General features: G+C 38.8%; 1 protein-coding gene across 1 annotated transcript; it reads left to right on the top strand.

The window, feature by feature from the left end:
* Nucleotides 1-223: 223 nt before the first annotated feature.
* Nucleotides 224-17,142, top strand: NIPAL1 (NIPA like domain containing 1). Its single transcript, XM_029234709.1, has 7 exons — nucleotides 224-230; nucleotides 478-537; nucleotides 4,301-4,567; nucleotides 9,076-9,132; nucleotides 13,236-13,326; nucleotides 14,897-15,057; nucleotides 15,570-17,142. The coding sequence occupies exons 1-7, from the start codon at nucleotides 224-226 to the stop codon at nucleotides 16,187-16,189; spliced, it is 1,263 nt and encodes a 420-aa protein (XP_029090542.1). The 3' UTR covers nucleotides 16,190-17,142.
* The last annotated feature ends 1,277 nt before the right edge of the window (nucleotides 17,143-18,419 follow it).

Here is an 18,419-nt window from a genome sequence, read left to right as displayed (position 1 = left end):
CCTGAAAAGTACAGAGGTGCAAGAGAGTAAAGCCAACCATAATACAAGGTGGTAGACCCAACCATGTAAGTACATTTGAACCCTCTCCTTATATCACCTCTGCTGATGTCCCACTGGCCACCAATTCACTCCCGGCTGACATCAAGGGAAGAATACTCTGCCCTCGTCGGGAGGGGTAAGGAAGTGACTAATTGCTGAATAATAATCCAAACTAACTGGTAGAATGGATGGTGAGACAATGATTTTCTCAAATTGGAAATATCTTGCAGTGATTAAAAATGTAGTTTTATATAGTCACTGATTTCTCAGAAACCAAGATACCGATACCCTATTCCATGTAATAATTGGACTATATATATTATTATTCTCTGTAGACAAATAGGACTTGAAAAAATTAAAGCATTTCATCTTTGTATAAACAATAATAAATTTTAACTGACTTTACTTGTACTTTATGTTTTTACTTTTCTGAAATAGAAAGAATCGTAGCCTGGGAATTGCGTTACCTGGCCCTGTTTGGGCAGTTACATGACTTTGGCAAGTCACTTAATATCTTGGCATCAGTTTCTTTAAAATGTCTTCCAGCTACAAGTGCCTATGAATTTAGAGCTGGTCCATCAGCAATATTTATGAGCTACCAGGATTATAAGTAAGTTACTCTGGGAACCAAGCTAGCTTGTGATGAAACCACAAAATTAAGGAAGGGGTCTTTAGAATCATCAAGTCCAACCCCTTCATTTTAGAGATGAAGAAACTGAAACCAAGAGTGATGACTCAACTTGCCCAAAAGTATAGATAATTTGTAATGGAGCTAAAGGTGGGAAAAGGCATATAATCCTATAGAAAATTTAACTTAGTTTTAAAATTTTTAAGTTGTGTGTGTCTGTAAGGAAACATTCACACCCGTACATAGAAGATACATATTAAGTTGGATCATATGAAACTGCTATTTATGTAGGGTCAAAAATTGTCAAATATCATCAATTTCATTTGGTTTAACATAATTGAGAACATTAGCAGCACCGTTTGTAAAAGCAAAAACACTGTAAATTATCCAATGTCCACCAACTATAAAATAGAAAAATTAATGGTGAGATAGTCATGCAGTGGAATTCTATAGAACTGTGGGGGAAAAACCAAACCTTACAGCCAGAACATCAAGATTGATAAATCTCAAAAACAAGCAAGTCACCAAAGAATACATACTATATGATTACATTTTTAGAAGGTGCAAAAAGAGGCAAATGAAACACTTTATTATTTAAAGATATAATCTTATAGGGGAAATCATTTTTTTAAAGAAAAGGAATATTAGACAGAAAATCAGGACAGTTGAAACCACACGGCTTGTGGAATCTTAGTTCCACCATCCGTGAAAGCGCTGAGCCCTAACCACTGGACCGCAAGGGAATTCCCAAGTTGTTATTTCTTAAAATGGGTGGTTGATACATTGGTGTGTATTGAATTATTTTTTTCTTTATAACTGACATATATTTCCTAAATCTTAATTATCCAATATTTAGAACAATATATAATAACATCAAAGAAGTTACAACATCATGCTGTTTGCTGACAGGAGTGTAAATTGGTACAGACACTTGAGAGGGTTATTGACAGTGTCTATTAAAATGAAAAATAAAGGGGAATTCCCTGGTGGTCTAGTGCTTAGGACTCCGAGCTTTCAGTGACGAGGGCTCGGGTTCAATCCCTGGTCAGGGAACTAAGATCCCACAAGCCCAGGCAATGCGGCCAAAAACAATAATAATAATAAAATAAGATAAAATGAAAAATGAGTAATGTAGTAAATTTTCTGTGTTGAAGAAGGTTTGGATTAAACTCTGGAGAATTACTTTGCTTACTAGAAACATAAGAAGCCACCTCTGATTTTGAGATATCTCTAATTCCTCTGAAACCTTCCAAAGTCCCTGCCCACACGTTCTGCTTCATCCATCTCTCCCCTCCTGCCCAGCACCACTCCACACCCACCAACCCGCCAGTCACTCCCTCCTTCAGTCATACCTGCTGTGGGCTCCCTCCTTAATATGCTCCCCAAACATAAAACAATTTAAGTTCTAAGGTCAGTAACTAGACAAGATTTTTATTACTTTTTCCTGCCATAAAACTTGCAGCATTGGGACTTCCCTGGTGGTTCAGTGGTTAAGAATCCGCCTGCCAATGCAGGGGACACAGGTTCGATCCCTGTTCCAGGAAGATCCCACATGCCGCGGAGCAACTAAGCCCGTGCACCACAACTACTGGGCCTGAGCTCTAGAGCCTGCGAGCCACAACTACTGAGCCTGAGCACCACAAATACTGAAGTCCGTGCGCCTACAGTCCGTGCTCCGCAACAAGAGAAGCCACCGCAATGAGAAGCCCGCGCACTGCAATTGAGAGTAGCCCCCGCTTGCCGCAACTAGAGAAAGCCTGTGTGCAGCAACAAAGGCCCAACACAGCCAAAAAAAAAAAATTTTTTTAATTTTTAAGTTAAAAAAATTATTTTTTGTTTTAAAAATTTTTAAACTTTTTAAGTTAGAAAAAATACCTTGCAACATTAATGTCCGCTTACAATGAGAACTTATAAAAGGCAACAAAACTTATTTGCACCCCCTTATCACCTTCTGCCTCCACACCCCCTAAAATGTTGGAAACATTTTGCTGTGTCAACAGCTCAGAAAGAATATTGTTTGATTGGAATGAGGTCCACCCACACTGTTTCCAGAGATAAAGTTTTGGAATGGTTATGTTAACTACATAGTAAGTGACACTAATGCAGCCATGGAATTTACTGGACAGTCAAGTCAGATGTTTTCCCAAGAATTCACGTAATCAAAATTCTTACTACCAAATATTACTTTGCACTCTTAGGGGTTGGATGAGATGAACAGTGCCTGGGACAAATTGCTAGATGGTAGCTTATGTGAAAATTTGCAGCAATTGTTACTAAAACAACCAGCCTGAACAATTCCTCAGTTACCATAGAATATCCCTGAAGTAATATAATTCTCTTCGGAATATTTATAAGTTTTGTCCCAGAATTTATCCTGTATCACAGGATCAGAGTTGGTTCATTTTCAAATTACAGAGATAAATGAAATAGTAATCACGAAAAGATTGACTTCAATTATTTTACCTTTTGCTAGACCTGAACTTTACGGTTGTTTCTCAACTGTATATGTGGTAAAATTCACATAACTTCATAATGCTTTGCCCAGGAGGCATAGATCCTGTTTTTAAAGTTTTGTTTCTAAGACATCATTTAGTTGTTCATGTGCCCTCTTAAGATTTTTGAGATGTAAAACTGATTTTCTTTTTTCACTTAATTCTAAAATTGTAGTTGATTAATTTTTCTTTGCCCATTTTTGTTTAAGGTAAGTCATGCTAGGGAAATATGCCTTTTAAATGGAAAAAAAAAGTTGAGAAGATGGTCAGAAAACCTAGTCACGGTGTCACCTTGTTTGCAGCTTTTTGAGTGGAGAATAGATTATAAAAAGTTTCTTAGTGTAAAATGTTTTTATTCTGTGTTTTAGTATTTAGCCTCAAAAAAAAAAGAAAGGCACTTAATAATGGGTCTGGTTCAGTGGATTTACATGCTCATTTGAATCCTATTCAGAAAAAAAAAAAAAAAACCTCCTGATATTTAATTCATTTGTCTATTAGATTCTTTTTTTTTTTTAAGGAGGAAGTGAGTTAGTAGACCTGCAAAATTATTCTTTTTAGGAAAGTGGTCCAGAAAACTAAACCCGCTTTTAAACATGTTTTCTGAAATGAACAATTCGTACCCCACCAAGTGGGATAGCTCAGTTTCCTGTAACATGGTGATTTCTAGACCCACAGGGTTGCTCTGCCCTTTTCCACCTTCAGTCGCCACATATGCTGCTGCTTTCCCAGAGACACACTGATGGCGTGAAGAAGAGAAGTGGACATTGTAGGGCTGTGATGAACCGCTGAGCCCAAGCCGGGTCTGAACAGCTCCAGGCTGCTCCAGCAGGCTGCTGCTGGCTGGAGCAGAGAACCGAGTACTGCTAGATCTTCCATTTTATGAGAGGAATCCAGACTTTCATGTGACGTCTCGCATGTTTGCATGATAACAGCTCAACAACTTTGCAGACATTTTGAAGAACCTGTGTGAGCCCAGCTGAACCTGTGAGCCCGTGGACCATGTGCTGGAGACCGCCCATCGGGCAGTAAAAAAACAGTGTGTCAGTACCGCCCACTCAAGTTTCTCTTTCTTGGAGAAAGAAAATAAAGATTAGTGTGTCTCCCTTTTGTCGGTTGACATTTCCCTCTTTCCCTTTTCCAGGCTACGTGCTGTCTCTGATCTGTCCGAATGCCTCCCAGGCTTGGTGTGAGATCACACATGTGTCACAGCTGCTGGCTTCTCCTGTCCTCTACAGGGACCTGAATTCCAGCATAACCAACTGCAGCATTTCTGCAAATGCAGAGAACAAATACAGTCTTTATGTAGGCCTGGTACTGGCAATAAGTTCCAGTATTTTTATTGGCTCCAGTTTCATCTTGAAAAAAAAGGGCCTCTTACAACTGGCCAACAGGGGCGTTACTAGAGCTGGTAAGAAATGGATGCAACTAACGAATTCAAGTTTCTAACTGCAGAAATCATCCTACTGGAAGACCACGGTGCTACAGGAATAAGGTTTCACTGTCTCTGTCTTCACCCCTATTCCTGCTCTTAGAACTGTTCTCAGCAGTTTCCAGGGTTGAGCCAGTTGTGCCTCCTTTAGGGTGAGACTAAAATGCAAGAGGTTTGGGGTGTGGGATGAGCTCTTCTTTCATAGCCTTAGGCTGAGATTCCAGGATTTAGTCCGATCAGGCGAGTCCCCTGATTAAAACACATCAGTGGCTCTTCTTTGCGCTCAGAATAAAATCCAAACATCCTTGCACAGTCTCTGACCTCACCTGCTGCCTAAAATGGCCTGTGCTACCTCTCCAGCTTCATCTTCAGCCTCCTTCACTATCGTGTGCTTTTCTCTGGCTCCTGGAATGTACCGAGTTCTCTCCCACCTCGAGGTCTTTTCCTTTGTCTGCAGCTCTCTTCTGCCTGACTGTCATTTAGCTGACTCATCCTTCAGACTTCAGCTAAACTATCACCCCTGCAGAAAGGCCTTCCTCGACCATCCTCTCTGGGGAGGTTTCACTCACCTCTACCCCTGCTGTTCTCTATCACTGCACTAAGGGTTTCCTTCATTGTACTTGGAATAACTTGTCATTGTACATTAATTGTCTGTTTACTTGTTGTCAACAGGCTTACTTGTTTATTGACAGTAGATTCACAAGAGCAGGAACATACCCTAGCATAGGGGTTGGCACCCAATAAGTATTGTCAAATCAGTAAATGGATTACAGTAGAGTTAGGTTACTATTTGTAGTGACATTTCAGAAGCTGTGTAGCTCTGCTTGGCTATCCTTCATTAATCATGAGTTTCCTATTCATTCTTATCAAGAATAATGTCCTAAAAGAGTTAAATATCTTTCTAAGGTTCATAGGGGAAAATAAATGGCTATGAATTGTGCAAACAAGTTTATAAAAGAGTACTATTGAGGGGACATAGATAAAACAGTTTGGCATTAACAAAGATAGACAAAATAATAAAAGATAATTGAAAACTTATATAAGTACATACAGCAATTTAATATACAATTTTTAAAAGTGGCATTTCAATCCACTGGAGAAAGGATTAATTATTCAATCAAAAGTACTGAGACAACTGGCAAAAACTAGAGGAGAAAAATGTGAGAGCTTTACTTTATACCATTTGGTAAAATAGATTCCTCATAGTTTAGAGTTAAATTTAAAATGAAATATTTTTTTTAAAAAAAACCTAAAAGAAAGTCTTCCTAAGCGTAAAGATAAAGGAAGAAACAATTCTATATAAAGGAAGAGATTATCTGGATTGACCCCCCCCAAAAAAAATCCTACATGAAAACACCTTTAACTGAAACTAAAAAGGAAATGACATGTGGAGAAAATTTTCAAACTATATGACAAAGGGTAGTTAAGTCACAATATACAAAGAGTGACTATAGTTGATAAGAAAAAGATAGGTACCTAAGAGAAAAAAGGCAAAACACATAAACAAGGAACTCACAGAATAAGAATTGTAAGTGGCCAATAAACATACCTAAGTAAATGTTACTTCACTAGTACCCAAAGATATACCAACTATATAACATTGAACTCCTGGGTTTTACCTACTATTTTAACAATATTTGGTTTTTCTTTAAAAAATAATGCCCTATGTTGGTAAGGGAATTTGGGAAATAGATAGCCCTCTCAAACATTGGTGGAAGCAATATAAACGGGTACAAACTTTCCTGAGAGCAATTTGGGAAAGCTTAAAAATGTTAATATCTTAAAATCTAATAATTCTACCTCTAGGAATTTGTCTTAAGAAGCGAACGAAGCTACAGTACTATAATCAAAACAGTGTTGTATTGGCACAAAAACAGACATATAGATCAGTGGAACAGAATAGAGAGTCCAGAAGTAAACCCACACACCTACGGTCAATTAATCTACAACAGAGGAAGCAAAAATATACAGTGGAGAAAAGACAGTGTCTTCAACAAGTGGCGTTGGGAAAGCTGGACAGCTACACGTAAATCAATGAAATTAGAATATTTCCTCACACCATATACAAAAATAAACTCAAAATGGTTGAAAGAGCTAAATATAAGATGGGACACCATAAAACTCCTAGAAGAGAACATAGACAAAACATGCTTGGACATAAATCGTGGCAATATTTTTAGATCAGTCTCCCAAAGCAAAAGAAATAAAAGCAAAAATAAACAAACAGGACCTAATCAAACTGAAAGCTTTTGCACAGCAAAGGAAACCACCAAAAAACTAAAAAGACAACCTATGTAATGGGAGAAAATATTTGCAAACGATGTAACCAATGAGGGGTTAATATCCAAAATATACAAATAGCTAGTACAACTCAATATCAAAAAAACAACCCGATCAAAAAATGGACAGAAGATCTAAATAGACATTTCTTAAAAGGAGACATACAGATGGCCAATAGGCACATGAAAAGATGCTCAGCATTGCTAATTATTAGAGAAATGCAAAGCAAAACTACAATGAGGTATCATCTTACACTGGTCAGAATGGCTATCATCAAAAAAGTCTACAAATAAGAAATGCTGGAGAGGGTGTGGAGAAAAGGGAACCCTCCTCCACTGCTGGTGGGAATGTAAATTGGTACAGCCACTGTGGAAAACAGTATAGAGTTTCCTTAAATAAAAATAGAGCTACTATATGATCCAGCAATCCCACTCCTGGGCATATTTTCAAAAAAGACGAAAACTCTAATTTGAAAAGATACATGCACCCCAATGTTCAAAGCAGCACTACTGACAATAGCCAAGACATGGAAACAACCCAGGTGCCCATCAACAGATGACTGGATTAAAAAGATGGGGTATATACATACAATGGAATATTACTCAGCCATAAAAATAAATGAAATCTTGCCATTTACAGCAACATGGATGAACCTAGAGAATATTATACTAAGTGAAGTAAGTCAGACAAAGACATATATGAAATCACTTAGATGTGGAATCTATAAAATAATACAAATGAATATATATACAAAAGAGAAACAGACTCACAGACACAGAAAACAAACACATATATATTATATATACATACGTATATATATATATATATATATATATATGGTCTCATACAGGTTAAATTAATAATAATATATAATAGACCAGATTTTAGACTATTCAATCATTAAGGGCTGAGAAAGTATTTGTAATATTAAGTTTTTTAAAAACAGCATATGAAATCATATTTTAATTTTCCAATTTGGTTATTTGCAAATGTAAGGAGAAGGTTATAAATAAACATGGTTAAGTGCTTTGCAACATAATCCTCACAGCTAACATATCCTTTTTAGCTTAACTATAACAAAATCAGATAGCTCAATTTCACAGCGTTAAGTATATTAAAATTGGTGAGAAAATTGCAATTTCTAAAACAATCATAACAATGACTTAAGCTCACAAATTACAGAGTGGGAAGATAACTCTCTGAATATCTTAGGAAAGGTTTTTGTCCTTTTCAGTAGACTAGACAAATTCAATTTCATGGTGCCAAGGTAGAGAATAAGTAGAATCCAGCTGGCCAATGCTGGCTATTCTCTCATTGACTATCCAAAATCTCAAAGGCTCTTATGTCAACCATCTTCATCCCTTTAAGGTCCTCCTTAGGTACCAACCTAATTTATGATTTATGGTTTTCTGTCTTTAATTTTTTAACTGTGGCTGAAACAAAGTATTTAGGGCTTATAATACGCTATGTCCATATCTGAATGGCATAAATATAGTGTGGACAAAAAATATAACCTGCCATATCAGTAAACAAATGGTGTTGCCAACATCAAGCCATTAGCCACTGCAGCCACCAGCAGACAGTGCATCCTGAGGGCGTTCAGGATGGAGAAAACAGGATACTGGCCCTAGGTAGTTAAAGTGCATATCAAAGGAATGATTTCAATGAGCCCAGACTCTTGCACCTTCCCATACATAGAAAAGTGCTAAATTCATTTTCTTGAATTAATGGTAATCTTTTGATGTTCCAACTACCTGTTTTGTTTGTTTGTTGTTTTTGCAAAAACTCCTATATATCCTGGCTCCTCCCTTACTCATTCAGGGCAGTTGCTCAGAGCTGTCTGAGAGGCTGCCTCCTGGGCTTAAGTCCTCAGCAAGTCCACCGAATAAAGCATAATTCTCAACTTTCAGGTTGTGCATTTCTTTTCAGTAGACAGTAGTAAACCTGATGACTAAATAAAATTTTCCTGCAAGTGAAAAAACTGACTTTGTGTAGAAATCAAAGGCAATATAAAGAAAGCTTTAGAAGATTTCTAAATGGAAGATTTACTGGAAATGACCAAGTAAATAAGCTAAAGATGAGATATACTGACCAGGCCTTAAGCCTTGTGTTTTCCAACCATACTCCGGTACCTTTTGTAGAAGTTAATTCCTCAAACCCTCTTCCTCCACTTTAGAACTTAATTTCTATTTGTATCATTTTCCTAGGACAAGGTGGATATTCTTACCTCAAGGAATGGCTCTGGTGGGCAGGATTACTCTCAAGTAAGTCCTTAATGCCAAGAATAGTGTTTGCTTGTAAAATGATAAAGTACATGCAGTTCAAATTGATTAATTTATCTAAGTGGTAAGGATGGCATTTAAGTCTAGAAATTTTTGTGTGGGCATAATGTCTTACATATAAAATAAATCACATGTATTTAGAATTAAGTTTTACTCTTTCTTTTTTTTAAATATAAATTTATTTATTTATTTATTTATTTATTTTGGGCTGTGTTGGGTCTTTGTTTCTGTGCGAGGGCTTTCTCTAGTTGTGGCAAGCGGGGGCCACTCTTCATTGCGGTGAGCAAGCCTCTCACTGTCACGGTCTCTCTTGCTGCGAAGCACAGTCTCCAGACGCGCAGGCTCAGTAGTTGTGGCTCACGGGGCCAGTTGCTCCGCGGCATGTGGGATCCTCCCAGACCAGGGCTCGAACCCGTGTGCCCTGCATCAGCAGGTGGATTCTCAACCACTGCGCCACCAGGGAAGCCCCAAGTTTTACTCTTTCTTCCCCCCACCTGCACATTCTCAATACTGTTTTGGAATGCAAGTAAAAAAGTTATTGTCTGGAATCTTATATTTTATCACAAACTTCTCCTTCTCTTGTATTTTATTCCCCATAACAATTGAGGAAAATGCTTCCCTCCCACATTTTCCCAGCTCCTAATTCAATATGCGACTGTTCTCGCTGCATAGAGTAGGTATACTTTCCTGGCCAGGACCAAAATATGGATAAATGAAAGTCCCCTTGGACTGCTTAGCTCTGAACAAATGGAGAGAAGATGAAGGTTGCCAGCACTCTCCTTCCTCCTAGACTTGCCCTGAGGATTAAATGAGACTCTGTATGAGGTGAAAGCACTTTCTAAACGCTAATGTGATGTCCAGTAAAAAGGCAGTGTATCGCCCTCAGGCACTTTTGCAGATTTATATCTCCCTCCTAACTCCTCTGAACTTTCTCAAATCCCAAGCCTAAAACTTCCAGGGAAAGGACCTCATAAATTGTAGTTTCACACTACTTCCAGCCATCTCTGCAGCCAAAAGCCTTAAAACTTCCATTGATTTTCTTGTACTAAGTAAGACATTTCAGTATTTTTGAGATCCTGTTACAAGAAAGAATTGGATAACTTTTCTTTAATAAATGGTGGTATCTAAAAGGCGTGTTACCTGAAAACTGGGTTCATCTCTTGATGGGTGTCAAAAGACACAACCAAGTCAGAGACTGGGAGAAGGAAGGATTTATTACTTGCAGCAAGCAAGGGGAACACTGGGGATCTTTCCCAAAGCAGTGTCTTCCCAAACAGCAAAATTAGGAAAGTTTTAAGCTAAAAGTACATGCATATTCATGAAGGGGCTTGAGCAGAGGAGAATTCAGCATAGAATTGGGGCAGAGGTTGACAAAATCCAAGCATTAACTGATGGAAGTCACGAGGGTCAGAAAAGGTCAACATCGGGACTTCCCTGGTGGCGCAGTGGTTAAGAATCCGCTGGCCAATGCAGGGGACGTGGGTTCGAGCCCTGGTCCAGGAAGATCCCACATGCCGCGGAGCAACTAAGCTCGTGCGCCACAACTGCTGAACCTGCACTCTAGAGCCCGCAAACCACAACTACTGAAGCCCACGTGCCCTAGAGCCCACACACCACAACTACTGAGCCCACACACTGCATCTACTGAAGCCCGTGTGCTCTAGGGCCCGTGTGCCACAACTACTGAGCCCACGTGCTGCAACTACTGAAGCCTGCGCACCCAGAGCCCATGTTCCGCAACAAGAGAAGCCACCAAGAAGCCCATGCACTGCAATGAAGAGTAGCACCCGCTCGCCGCAATTAGAGAAAGCCTGCACACGGCAACGAAGACCCCACACAGCCAAAAAAAATTTTTTTTAATTTAATAATAATTATAATACCTTAAAAAAAACTTCTAAAAATAAGTGTTATATATGCTGGGGAAGCACCATGGTTCAATTAAGAAAAAAAGAAAAAGAAAAGGTCAGCATCATTGTCCCTTGGGTTCAAGTTGATCTGGTGGTTGAGGGGACTTAAATTCTGCAAAATAGCTCAAGGAAGTACTTCAGGCTAATCTTTACCATTGAAACAGAACTGCGAGTCTTTACAACTGATTTATCATCTTTGCTGTTGTTACTTCTCTTGCCTGATAACAGTTTGTTCTTTTGTTTCCTTAAGATCATTAATTACTGAGACCTGTTTGAGGGCAAGCATTGTGGCCAGGCTTAGATCAAAAAAAGGCTTAGTCCTAAAATGGCTTCTCTTATGTCAAAAAGCTGTATCTGGTTCTTTTCTCCCGGGATCCCATACCCTATCTGCTTACAGGATGGTAAATAAAAATAATTTAAATTTGTATAGCTTTTTCAGCTTTTAAGGTGTTTTCACATCTGTTTTCTTACTTCATTTGAGTAAATGTTGTCAGGGACTGTGCTGGGAAGATTCCAAATAAATATTTGGATGATTCTTTCTCCTTTTCTCTCTCTCTCTGTCTGTCGTATCTCTCCACCCTCTACCCACACAATAGAATGAAAGTAGAAGGAGAATATTATATGGCTATGTTTGTAATTTTAGTCTCACCATGCACAAAGTTTCTGCCAGTATTGAAGAGTGAAAAGCACAAGTCTTCAACATCAGAGATTTTATCTAGTGACAAACATACAGTACTTCAATTATGAAATCAGTATTTTCCTGGAAAGCCGTCTGTAATGATAAAAATATAAATAATGAAGTATTCAAGAAAACACATCGATGAAAAAAATTAACCAGTCGATCTAAGAAAAAAATGGCAAGTTTTATTCACACCGAACTGAGGATTATAACCCGGGAACAGCCTCTCAGAAACAGAACTGCTCGGCCTGTTAGAGATCAAAGCACAGTTATAAGTTCTTGAGACAGGGGGCATTAAATGCCATCTAATGGACAGTTTACACAATCCAGAGCTGCACTTACAAAGAGAGTAGTGGGCCCTTACGAGATTAAGAAGGAAGGTCATCTCCTAAGGAGGTCTGGTTAATGCAGACGCACAACACACACTAACGGGGAGGGAGGAGGCCCAGATGGGCCAAAAAAGAAAATTATGTTTATATTTTTCTCATCTTGCCATAAAGTATGAATTTCATTTCATTACTTACTATTCTGAGAAAACTACCACTGTTGCTCTGAAGAGAGCAGTCTCCTACCGTTCTGTACGTTTCTATTTATTTTATGATATTTTAAAGCTGATTACTCCTGTAGATTTGGCTGGGGCTGGGGTCGGGCTTGGGGGGTGGAGTGGATAGCAGCCAGAGGGAAAAAGAAAATGGGTGCTGGTGTCTTTTATCTGTTCCAGGAGCTCTCTCTACAGTGTGTCTGCTTGGCGCAGTTTACAGCGTGAAATACTACATTCTGTGGGCAAGCATTCAGTTGTGACCCATGAGAATAATTTGGCCCCAATTCAAGGGCCCAACTCTTAGAAAGATTTCCCCTCACTCTAGAAGTTAATTGCATCACACTATCTTATGGAAGCCTGGAGTTCCTCAGATAAGGATTCCAGGAGCATGTTGTTAGGACTTTCAAAGAGCTGCTTGGATATCCTTGAGCTACTGAGATACTGTTACTTACTTACATGTAGATCACCTGCAATCCAGAGGTGCCTGACTACACAGGCCCGTGGTAGGCATCTCTGCCTATCCCCTGCCTAGACTGTACATCTCTAGAAAGCGTTCTAATTTTACAAGCTGCTTTATTGTTAATTTGCATAGCAGTAGGTATTCTTGAGCAAACAATCATTCTTACTTACTCCAAAGCTACCTCTTCTAGATTTCACCAGGGTGACCAAATATGTTTCTGGTTCTAAAGTAACTAAAAACTTTATTGAAGGTCATTTAAAATAGATATTCCTCTGTCGCCATTTTTGCATTCATTGAGTTTGTATCACCAGGTAGTTACAGTTTATCCTTTTAATACCAAACCTTCCCCACCTTCCCTAAAAGAAGTTAAATTATTCCTTTTCATTAGATATATGAGTGTCTGTGGGATAAAAGACGACTGCTTTGCATGTGTCAGTTGTTTTTCTCATAGGATCAATAAGCCTGTCTTTTATATTAATACTGCTGCTTGCTTTCCAGTGGGAGCAGGCGAGGCTGCGAATTTTGCCGCTTATGCTTTTGCACCTGCCACCTTAGTCACCCCACTGGGCGCTCTGAGTGTTCTCATAAGGTACGTAAGCAATAAGGAACTCGGCTTCTGAGGGGTTTTAATACCATGATAAACTTAACCCACAAGAAACAGATTACGAAGCATACCTCAAAACAGAATTTTGAAAATCACAAAACTAATGTGAGAAGACTATACAATAAATAGCAGGAGAAATAGGAAATAGATAGTCTTCCCGCAAAACCCAGAGTAATTGTGCGTTTTCTTTGTGACGATTCAGTGGAGCCAAGCAGATTTTTTTCCCCTCTCACCTGAACAAATTACTGCAGCCCTTTTAATGCTTTCTGTTGTCATAGTGGCTAATGACCGTAGTTGTCAGAGGACTTTACAAAGCATGGTGTTCGGGTTAAATTTCAACTTTCACTAAAACTCTTGCATTGTCTGCTGGATACCTCTGTTTGGAGATATCTTCGTTTCTTTTAGTACTGGAAACAGGAATCATTTTCCTGTCAATAAAAAGTGGATCTAATATTTCTGAGTTGGTCTTTATTATGATTCCAAATGAATGTGTTCCATGAACTCTTTTATTTTGTAACTAAGCAACTGTTTTGTTTGTTGTCTTTTTCTTTTCCTTTTATCTCCATTCATTACCAACCTCTAGAAGAAAGCTTATGACTAAGGCTACCCACTTCTTTTCACCGTCTTTGTAGGATTGTTGTGAGAAGTGAGTCCATACAGAAAGCACTAGAACACTGGCTACTAGTGAATGGTAGATATCAGTAGTAGCACTTTTTGCTGAGGCTGCCGTCCTCATCAGTGGCCACATGAGGGTGACTCTCAGAAAGCACTTGGTAATTGACCATAGTCTTGGGTGCAAATGGATACTGATAATGCCCTGGTGGGAGTGCCAGGGCATCAGGAGAAGGGGCCACAGTGGACCTACTGGTTGAGCCGCAGGATGGCATCTGTGTCCATGGTGGTGCCAACCTAGAACTTCCTGAGGCCATGGCAACAAGGTAGTGGGAGCAGTGAATAGGTGAAAGTATCAGAGCAATAGCAGCTGGTAAGGAAATATTTTAATATTTTGACAACCCATATGGTTGTACTTGTGTGTACCAGGTAACTATTGGCCCTGAGCAGAGTAATTCTTCTTTAGGTATGTATCGTTCTTTGAAGCTTTCATGAGCACACATGTTCTAAATGTGTCATGCCAGTAAGATGTAAAAGTTCTTCCATTTTGTTTGGCTTTATAGGAGAAAATGGGGAAATTCAAAATGAATTAAGTGGGACCTCTTAGAAGGTCATGGGAAGATTACAGGTGTATAGAATGCCTGTTATAACTTTTTAACTATAAAAGCAATTAAGCAGACTTGATTAATTACTTGTATTTTTCTAGATACAAATTTAGTAATATATAACGAACTTCACACACAGAAAGGAAGGAAGGGAGGGAGGGAGGGAGGGAAGGAAGGAAGGAAGGAAGCCAGCCAACCAGGGTTTTCAGTGTCACATAGCATATTCCAATCAGTTGACTGGGATACAGACTGGTGCGCACCGCAGTGCGACGTCTGAGCTGCCATGGAATCCAAAGGTAACTGAACAAGAGTGATTTTTTTTTTTCTTCTTCCAACAGTGCACTGTTGTCTTCCTATTTTTTAAATGAGCACTTGAACATTCATGGGAAAATAGGCTGCATATTAAGTATATTGGGGTCAACTGTGATGGTTATCCATGCCCCACAAGAAGAGGAAGTTGCTTCTCTGCATGAAATGGAAATGAAATTGAGAGACCCAGGTCTGTGATTCAACCAAAAGAAACACTTACTCAAATTCTGCTCCACTTTCTCTTCTCATCAAATGAATTCGTAATAATATTGTAAGAGGCTTCCTAGAAGCCTAGTTGTGGGTTGAGATACAGTACAGTTTGACTGAGTGATACAAGTCTTCTGAAAATGTGGCACCCATGCTTCCCCTCCACAAAATGAAAGGAAGAGATGGGGATAGAAAAGGGAAAAGACTTATACTCCAACCCGAACTTTCACATCTTTCTCCCTCTGAAAATAAAAAGTCAATCAGACAATACCTGCTGTACCTTATAGTGTTGTCTGTGAGGTTCAAATGATGTCTGTGAAAGTCCATTGTGAAATATTGAGCCATGCAGTAAAATGTTGTTGCTCCTGTTTTTTTATTTAGTCTCATGTCTCTTTCTAAAACACCTAGGCTCCTAAACTCATGACTAACAAGATTTCAAAAAGATTTGATCCTATTAGCATTTTCTGAAGTCTAATTCTTTTCTCCTCCTAACAGGATTTATCTCCTTTGCTGTGATCATAACTGTGATCTCCTTGGTGCTGATTTTGATTGTAGCTCCCAAGAAAGGACAGACCAATATATTGGTCTACATTTCAATCTGTTCATTGATTGGAGCATTTTCAGTTTCTTCTGTCAAGGGCCTGGGAATTGCCATTAAGGAACTACTGGAATGGAAGCCCATTTATAAGCATCCCCTGGTCTTTGTTTTGCTGGCTGTACTCGTGCTTTCAGTGACAACACAGATTAACTATCTCAACAAGGCACTGGACACCTTTAACACATCTCTTGTGACTCCCATTTATTATGTGTTCTTCACTTCCATGGTAGTAACTTGCTCCATCATCTTATTCCAAGAATGGTATGGCATGAATGCTGGAGATATCATCGGGACTTTGAGTGGGTTCTTCACCATTATCAATGGCATTTTCCTTCTACATGCTTTTAAAAACACTGACATTACCTGGAGTGATCTGACATCCACCACTCAGAAAGAAGTCCTCTCTCTGAATGGCAATGAAGACAAATACGTCTTACTAGAGAATGTAGAATGTTCAGCCCCAGGATTTGATGATGACATTACCTTGTTTAGCAGGACTGATGATCAAAGTCGCTAGAAACCCTGAACTTTAACCGCTAAGAGACACTTGGAGAGGAGAAGGAATACCTGATTCTTGGAACAACTATTAGGAAAGCTGGCATTTTTAAAGTTCTAACTAATAATTTAGACATGAGGCCAAATAAAAATGCCTTTATTTTTGGCCATCAAATTTGAAAATCAGGGCTTCCCTGGTGGCGCAGTGGTTGAGAGTCCGCCTGCCGATGCAGGGGACACGGGTTCGTGCCCCGGTCCGGGAAGATCCCACATGCCGCGGAGCGGCTGGGCCCGTGAGCCATGGCCGCTGAGCCTGCGCGTCCGGAGCCTGTGCTCCGCAACGGGAGGGGCCACAGCAGTGAGAGGCCCGCGTACCGAAAAAAAAAAAAAAAAAAAAAATTGAAAATCAAAGTTTTGATCCTCCTCCAGAAGGCTTCTGCTGTTTTTCATTTCTGCAAACTTGAAATATTCCCTAAGCATGAAAGAAGTCAGAGTTGGATAACTCTCAGAATGATCTCTTTCTTCTGGTCACAATATGTTTGGTTCTGCCAGGTGGCTCTTCATTTCTTTGGCCGCTATTCTTAGTCTCTCAGTAATTCACAGGTAAACACAACTGTGCGCTGATAAGCAGAATATCAGTCACCATTCTCTAATGAGTCATAGTTTCAAATTATTAAAACTGAGAAGCGAGATCACTGATGCCTCCCACCTTCTACAACTTCCTTCTTTCTAAACTAGGTAGCTAACGGGTAGAGTGTTAAAGAAAAAAATAGACATGTTGGAAATCTGCTGCTTGGTGGGCTAGAATGTGTAAGACAAACACGCCTATGAAAGGGTTATAAATTGTAACTTATTGAGGAGTTTGAGGATAATAGGAAGGCAAGTTAACTTCTTAGAAAACTCAGGGAATACTACAGGAAAATACCTTTTCCTATTAAAGCCTACATAAAATTTTCCTATCTCACTCCAGGTGCATGGCAGGAGTAAGATTTTTGGTGGTCTCTACCGTTTATGGATAGATTAATCCATTAATCTTTTCTCATTGATTTAATGGAAAAGAAATTAGCTATCTTATTTCTAGACTAATTTATTTCTCTCAAAAAAAATCCTCACCAAAAAATTATGACATTAAAAACAAACAAAAACTCTTCAGGTTGACTGGATTATTCTCTTCTAATGTCAAATGTTATTAGTTTTGTTTGTTTGTAATCTACCTCAAGTCTATTCTGGGTAATAATAGTAGATTCTTTTCTTCAGAATTCTATTAAAGTGACTTTAGCATTTCCCCAGTTCGGTTGAACTGTGATTGATTTTCACGGTGATGACCTGAGATGATTGCAAAGCCCTAAAGTGCTGGCATAGTCTCTTTGGCATAGTTTAGTGTTGAGTGCAATTCAGTGCATTCTAAACTTTTGAAAATTGATAATCTGTGGAAGATTCACGGGTTGATACCGTAGGTCAACTATATGTTTACTGTGTTGATTGCTGTTTCACCTTAATTGTATATCAGATATATAAGCTATGAACAGAAGTTTGTACAAAAAGTATTCTCTCAAAAAGTAGTGTCTGAAAGTTGTAGAAATTCTTTTAAGTTTCTCTTTTTCTGTTGAAAACTCTGTTGATTTCTCCAGGACACCTTCTTGGTGAGGAAATTAATAGCATCCAACCTGAGGTTGGGGTAGTCCTCCACTCGACTGTATCTTAGTGTCAGATATTTCTTCAACGTCACCTGTTGACAAAGCTTTGCCCTTGGTATATTGTGCCCAGGTTAAAGGTTCTTGTAACACAAGAACCCATGTGTACACTGGGTTGGAAAATGAACTGGTGTTGACACATACACCCAGGAGAAAGTCTGAGAAAGAGCTAATGAGCTGAAATCTGTTGAGAAACAATGAAACATTTGAAAAACTCTAAAAATCTCTGGTGGGCATATGCATTGAAAAACTAAAATGTTGCAAATCCGAAACCCAGAGTACTTTTTCCCAAATAGGAAGATGTTGTCTAAGGAGGAATAAAATGCTGGATCCCTGTATTGAGACTAACTGTGTTAGTCTTAACTGGTAGTCTCATATGTATATATTTTAATATGTATACTTTATCTCACATAGATACCTTAAGATTTATTATGTGAATATCCGTACACATGTCATTAAGGATCACAAAGCTGTCCTCACACAGCCAAATGGAAAGCTTTTCCTAATTCTATAAACATAATAGTTTCATTTTATTTTTCAACTTACAATTTTATTCTT

Source organism: Monodon monoceros, unplaced genomic scaffold (genome assembly GCF_005190385.1).
Source record: "Monodon monoceros isolate NGI ecotype Baffin Bay Population unplaced genomic scaffold, NGI_Narwhal_1 Super_Scaffold_20, whole genome shotgun sequence".
Taxonomy (NCBI): domain Eukaryota; kingdom Metazoa; phylum Chordata; class Mammalia; order Artiodactyla; family Monodontidae; genus Monodon; species Monodon monoceros.
This window is presented reverse-complemented; position numbering and strand designations above follow the sequence as displayed.

What these genes read in the sequence shown, in the direction of transcription:
- NIPAL1 (XM_029234709.1), top strand. An exon ending in TGGGCAGTTACATGACTTTG is followed by an intron (nt 538 to 4,300) that starts GCAAGTCACTTA and finishes TCCCTTTTCCAG; the next exon opens with GCTACGTGCTGTCTCTGATC. An exon ending in GTGGGCAGGATTACTCTCAA is followed by an intron (nt 9,133 to 13,235) that starts GTAAGTCCTTAA and finishes CTTGCTTTCCAG; the next exon opens with TGGGAGCAGGCGAGGCTGCG.